Consider the following 5,691-nt stretch of genomic DNA (forward strand, 5'->3'; position numbering starts at 1 on the left):
TATTGCACTTTCTTCTCCCTTTGAACACCAACTGGTCCCCTCCTCAACCTGAGCACACTGCAACCCAGGCATGTGTGTGTGTGTGTGTGTGTGTGTGTGTGTGTGTGTTTACCTGTGCACACCAACTGGCCCCCTTCCCCAACCTGAGCACACTGCAACCCAGGAAAGCATGTGTATGACATGACTATGCATGTGGATGGACTAACTGACAAAACCTTAGATGGGCTGCCATAGCCTCTCTCAGTTAAACAAGGCTAAGGAACAGGTCCCTGGGAGTGGTTTTCTTCTTCCTTCCAAAGGAATAGCCAGGGAGATAAGGAGAAGGATAGGAAAGCCAAAGAACGAGGGATGGGAGATCGGAGCCAGCTCCCTCCTCCCCTCCCTTCTCCTCTCCCTGGCCTGTAAACTCAGTACCCAGACAGTCTGAGAAGCAGTCTGGCCTTCCCAGCCCCCACCCTCACCCCCAGCCCCAACCTCTGCTCACTTCTCAGGCACCTTACTGGCTCCCGATTTCCGGCTGGGCACCACTCGGTTCCCCTTGTCTCGACCAGCCAAGGGCCAATCGTCCTGGGGCTTGGGGGAAGTCTTTGTGGGGGGGCCCTCAGAGGGCCGTTCCTTGGGTTTTCGGCCCCGCTTCTTTCCACTTGATGTGCTTTTCTTCTTCTCCTTAGCAGAGAGTTGCTCCCTGCTCTTGGGTTTGGGTGGGGAGTCTGCTGAGGTTCGGAACCAGTTCTATGAAGAGAAGAAAGCACCCAGTGAAGCCCAGGGGATTCAGGAGAGATTATTCCCTAAGTCTAGCATGGCTAAAAAGTTAGCTTTTCCTTAAATCTTGGCTTCCCAGTCTCATGATATGACAGACTCCCTCCCCCCCATCCTTTCCAGACTCAAACTCAGCCTTCCCTTCCACCCACTCCTGACACCAGGGGAACCAGGCTGGGAAGCCTTGTTGCTAGAATCATTACAAAGGAGGTTTAGTTAACATTCCACAGTCCTCACCTCTGAATGTGTCTTGATGATGTGGTATTTAACACCGCTTTCAGAGCTGAACTCCTTCTGACACAGGAGGCATCGATACTTCCCCACCAAGTGGTCTCCCTGCAGTACACAGAGCTGGGTTCATGATCCCCCATGCCCTCCACCCTGTCCCTGTCATACAAGGCCTCAGAATATGCTGACAAGCAGTTCTGGAATCTTCAAAACCAAACAAAGCAGGCAACACAAACATCCATTCTCCACCCCACCCCCAACACACATATACAGATATTCCTCTCCTCCCACAGGGGCTCAAGCAACTGAGACAATGAAGTATGTATGTGTCAGGATGTCCCACCTATCTTGGGTGAAATTCGACACTGGGAATAGGCCTCAATTAGTATGAACCAGAATGACACAATTTACATGAGTCTGACTTCCCTGGGAGCCTTCTTCAATAGTCCCAAAGTAAGGAGAGTGTTGTAGCCTGGAAAAACTTTGGGTTTTTCAGGTCTGGTCTTTTGTTAACAGGCTGTCTCTTAACATCCCATCTTACTGTTTGTAATCCACTACTGGGTTTCCCAGCTCTGGAGTTCATTCAGGGAAGCACTACTCAGACCTGCCTGAGTGAGAAAACCCTCTTTCCCCATAAAATACCCAAACTATGCTGATGAGAGCATTGAAGATGGAACTGGATGTAACAATACATCATGATGGCTTTAGAGCAGCCTCTCTCTGAAGACCATTGTCAAGTCTTTCCTCCTGCCATGATTAGACAGGCATATTTCTGAGGGTTTTAGTTGTGTATTTCTCTGCTGTGTTATAGAATTGTCAGCCCTGGGTGTGGAGGCCATCACAGTTTGGGAGGTTGTGAGATCCTGCTCTAAAGTCTTCCCTTGCTGCCCCTGCTTCCCTCTTGGAGCTCCCTTGGGTGTCTCCAGTTAAGTCACATGGCCTTCCATTATAATAGGCCAAATAAAAGGGACTATTGCTTTCAGCATTGATTGGCTCATCCAGGTTTTCTGTGATGTTTCTTCAAGTCCCAACAAGAGATCCTCACAAAGGGGAAGATTTTCTACTACTTTGGAGTAACAGAGAGGGCATTGCTTCCTTCTGTTGTACAGATAACTGTGAAGGGATTATTCCTTCCATGTGAACCCTTCCTCTCTCATTGTGGCCCAGCAATTTCTACACAAGGAGAGGTTTACCACTGCTAAGGCCCCCTCCCACAAATAGAATCCTGGGTGAGGGAACAGGAGACTGACCTTGGTGCAGTTGGCCAAGTGGGCTTTCAACCCAGACACACTAGAATAGATGGCTTCACAGCACTGGGAGGGAGACAAAAGACAGAGGGAAAGGAGGGTCATGGGATGCTGTTGCTTTGTTGTGTATAATACTTTCTCCCTTGGGAACCAGTATCCCTGCTCAGGTAACTGAGTGGATAAAAAGAGATGGCCTCTGATGATTTCTTCCAATTCTAACATTCTAGGACTTTATGGGGTCTGACCCCACATAAGTGCCCATAGGCACATGATAATTCCACAGTGTCTCTCTCCACATGAGAAAGAGTTATAGCAGGAGAGTTTCCTGGACTTACCTCCAAGGAAGGGAGCAGGAGAGTGAGGGTTGGGGTGGAGAGCTTGTTTCTTGTTTGTGTCCATGGAAATCTCAGGACAAATCCCCAGACCTGATCCCTTCTGTGATTTCAATCTAAATACTTGTTCAATGACCCCAATACTCAAGGAAGTAGATTATGACTCATCTACTCCTAAAGTTTGGAGGGAGCTTCCTCATATCTCCTATGAGTTTGTTTTAAGTCAGGGCTGGGGATACAGGCAGGTCCTTCCCAGAGAAGGCCAAGTGTGGACTCCTTCCCCTTCCCCAGCTTCCCCACCACCTATTATCCTTACGTTATTAGGGCAGTTGACATGACCTCTCTCCTTCACTTCATTCTTCCACGCCTCCAGCAGCTGAGGATTCAGTGTTGGGAGTCCTGGCCGAGTGTAATTAAGCTGCCAAACAATGTGTGTGATGGACGACAGGGCAGCCTTCCCCACACACTGGTTTTCTTTGTAATGGGGGTAGGAGAGCACCAGGTAATCTGTGGCCGAATCCCTTACCTCCTCCCTCAAACCCCATTCTGTTCAATCACACTCTCTATGTCATCTACTAACCTGGAACCACCACGGTACAGAAAGAAGCCATGCAGGAGGGAATGGAAGGCATTCTCTACAGCTATAGCCAGCACTTCAAAGGCCATCCCCACCCCCCAAGGAGAATCTATACAAAACAACAGTATAAACACTAAAAATAAACTGTGTAACCAATACTGGGGCCAGAGAGAGTTAAGGTAGATGCTAAGGAGGTATGAGGTAGATGTGGCAATGGGTGCCCCAAAGAGGCAATAGGACAACTTGTCTGGAAATCCAGTCCTTTTGGAGATAGGAGTGGACATGACTTTTGAAGTCACCTGTCAGGGGCAATCATATGATCACTGATCTTGTAACTAGAGAGGGTAAATGACCAGCCCCAATGCCTTAGTCCTTCCCTCCCCTAGGTGTCTCACCCTCTTGGTTTCAGGCACAAGGTCATCCTTCATCCGCCGCTTGGTCCAGTCCCGAGCTAGCTCATCCTCTGCAATCTCTTGGAGGTGGAACACTGCCACCTGGGCAGATGTCCGGCGGATCCGGCCACTTGGTGTCCGTTCCATGTCCATCTCAACATCCGGCTCAGGAGGTTTTCCCGCAGGCTCATCAGGAGGCTATTCAGGAAAAAGTAGCAAGATAACATTTTGTGGAAGGTATTGCATTTCTGAGAGTATATATTCAGGGAAATGAACATATAGCTAAGGGGAAGAGGAGAAAGGGTATCTTACCGGGGCAGGATGCTCTGAGCGGAGGTGGTAGTCATGGCCAGCCTTGGATTTGTAGGTCTTACCACAGTGAGGACAGGTGAACACAGGACTGTCCAGGTCACATGGCTGCTTCCCACAGCGTCTCTGGTGGTACTGGTACCCCATGAGACTGGAGAAGGCGGCTGCACAGCCCTGTATATACAACATTCACTAAGAGCCAGGAGATCACAGCCAGGGGTAACCCCAATCACTCTGGGAAGAGGGACTAGAGCCAAAGAGTCCCACCAACTGTCCACTTCATAATGGGAAACAGAGACACATATAAACTGAAGAATCCTTTTTAATGACAGGCATTGTCCACTGTCTCTTTCAAGCTGACCAGAACAAGTTACCTGCCTGGAGACCCTCCCCCAACTGAGTGATCTCCAACACAAAGGGGTGCTGGGGATGAGAAGCATGACTTCTGGAGACTTTGGGGGAAACTGACCTCATTGGGACACTTGAGCTTCCCCATCTGCTTCAGAACCTTCCTCAAACGCTCCCGTTCTTCTTGTTCATCCAGCTCTGAAGGCTCCACATCTGTCAGGGGCTGAGGCTGGGGCCAGACAGGGTCAAAGTTAAGAGTTAGCATACTGCAAAGGACTTTTACCTTTAATATGCATACACAATTTTACTTCCCCACACCCCATATATATATATATATATATATATACTTCTTCCTATTCCAACTCATACATGCATATAACATGCCTCTGTCCTTGAACTACCTTCCATACCTCAATCCCCTCCAAGCAAAACACACACACACACACACACACACACACACACACACACACAAACACAGAACTGTCCTATGCATACACACTCTTCCACCATCCCTAGAAGCACATCATCCTCCTTACTAGTAATAAACAAGTTTATCTAATATAAGTGCCAAGGAAGGGTAAGAAGATGATTCACCAGCCTGTCTTGGGCAGAGGGATGAGGCTGGGGAGTGGGTCAATGGGTTGGGGGTTTAGAGGGCAGTATATCAGCATAAGGAGAGGGATCAGGGCCAAGGAGGGGGGCAGTCATACCTTGCTGCTGTGTTCTGCCATGGTATGGTAGTTGAGCCCTGCCTTTGACTTGAACTGTTTCTTGCAGTGCTGACACTTGAGCGCATCCTGCAGCTGGATAGCCCCCCACCCCCACTCCCAGTCAGGCATGGGGGCAGAGGACAAGAGGAGACAAGATCCACTCCCTCCTTCATTGTCTCCCTTCCTTCCTTTCTTCAGGTCCTGGGCAGTATGGGCTCCAGGCAAACAAGAGGCAGCTTTCTTGACTCTAGGACACCTGGGTCCTGCTGCATCCTCAGCCCTGGGCCTCAGGGGCTAACCTCATCCTTACCTTCTGACAAACATCCATGTGCTTTTTGAGGCCTACAATGGTTTTCCTGGTGATGACTCCACAGGTGGGACAGACAACCTCCCCCTTCTCATGGAGGATTCTTTGCCACTGTTCCTCAGGGCTCCCTGGAAGGCAAGAAGTAAAGGGTGTGGGGAGAAAGGGATAAGAGAGGGACCTGGACAAGAGAGGAAGACCACACATGGCACCAATCTTCACACTCCAGAAAGCCTGTACTCAATGATATGTACTGGTTTTCTGCTCAGAAGTCTATGTCTTGCCTACCCACATCTGATTTCTCCTTAGAACCTGCCTGCCCAAAGTCATTCTCTTTCTCCATTTATAAGACCATGGGAAGAAACTACATTTTGAAAGCTATCTGGGCCTCTTTTTCTCTGTACCCCCAAGAACCAATACAGTACTTGTCCTAGGACCCTTAACACCCCCCCCCCCCCCCCCCCCCCCCCCCCCCCCCCCCCCCC

At 49.5% G+C, this 5,691-nt stretch overlaps 2 protein-coding genes across 8 annotated transcripts in view; one reads left to right on the forward strand and one right to left on the reverse strand.

Annotated features, from left to right (window-relative positions):
* The window catches only part of PRPF6 (pre-mRNA processing factor 6), a 324,132-nt gene that overhangs the window by 175,471 nt on the left and 142,970 nt on the right, over window positions 1–5,691 (forward strand). The window lies entirely within an intron of this gene.
* The window catches only part of ZNF512B (zinc finger protein 512B), a 32,329-nt gene continuing 26,644 nt past the window's right edge, over window positions 7–5,691 (reverse strand). For all 7 annotated transcript variants that reach the window (XM_069072649.1, XM_069072653.1, XM_069072650.1 and 4 more), the window contains 9 exons: window positions 5,213–5,337; window positions 4,903–4,995; window positions 4,314–4,421; window positions 3,848–4,018; window positions 3,539–3,733; window positions 2,883–2,984; window positions 2,238–2,300; window positions 997–1,095; window positions 7–732 (listed from right to left, as the gene is read on the reverse strand). In XM_069072649.1, coding sequence (XP_068928750.1) covers window positions 481–732; window positions 997–1,095; window positions 2,238–2,300; window positions 2,883–2,984; window positions 3,539–3,733; window positions 3,848–4,018; window positions 4,314–4,421; window positions 4,903–4,995; window positions 5,213–5,337 — 1,208 coding nt within the window. In that variant the 3' untranslated portion in view covers window positions 7–480. The remainder of the gene's footprint in view (window positions 733–996; window positions 1,096–2,237; window positions 2,301–2,882; window positions 2,985–3,538; window positions 3,734–3,847; window positions 4,019–4,313; window positions 4,422–4,902; window positions 4,996–5,212; window positions 5,338–5,691) is intronic.

This window comes from Petaurus breviceps, unplaced genomic scaffold (genome assembly GCF_028583685.1).
Source record: "Petaurus breviceps papuanus isolate PSGF00001 unplaced genomic scaffold, PetGlider_PUasm1.0 90847, whole genome shotgun sequence".
In the NCBI taxonomy this organism is placed as follows: Eukaryota; Metazoa; Chordata; class Mammalia; order Diprotodontia; family Petauridae; genus Petaurus; species Petaurus breviceps.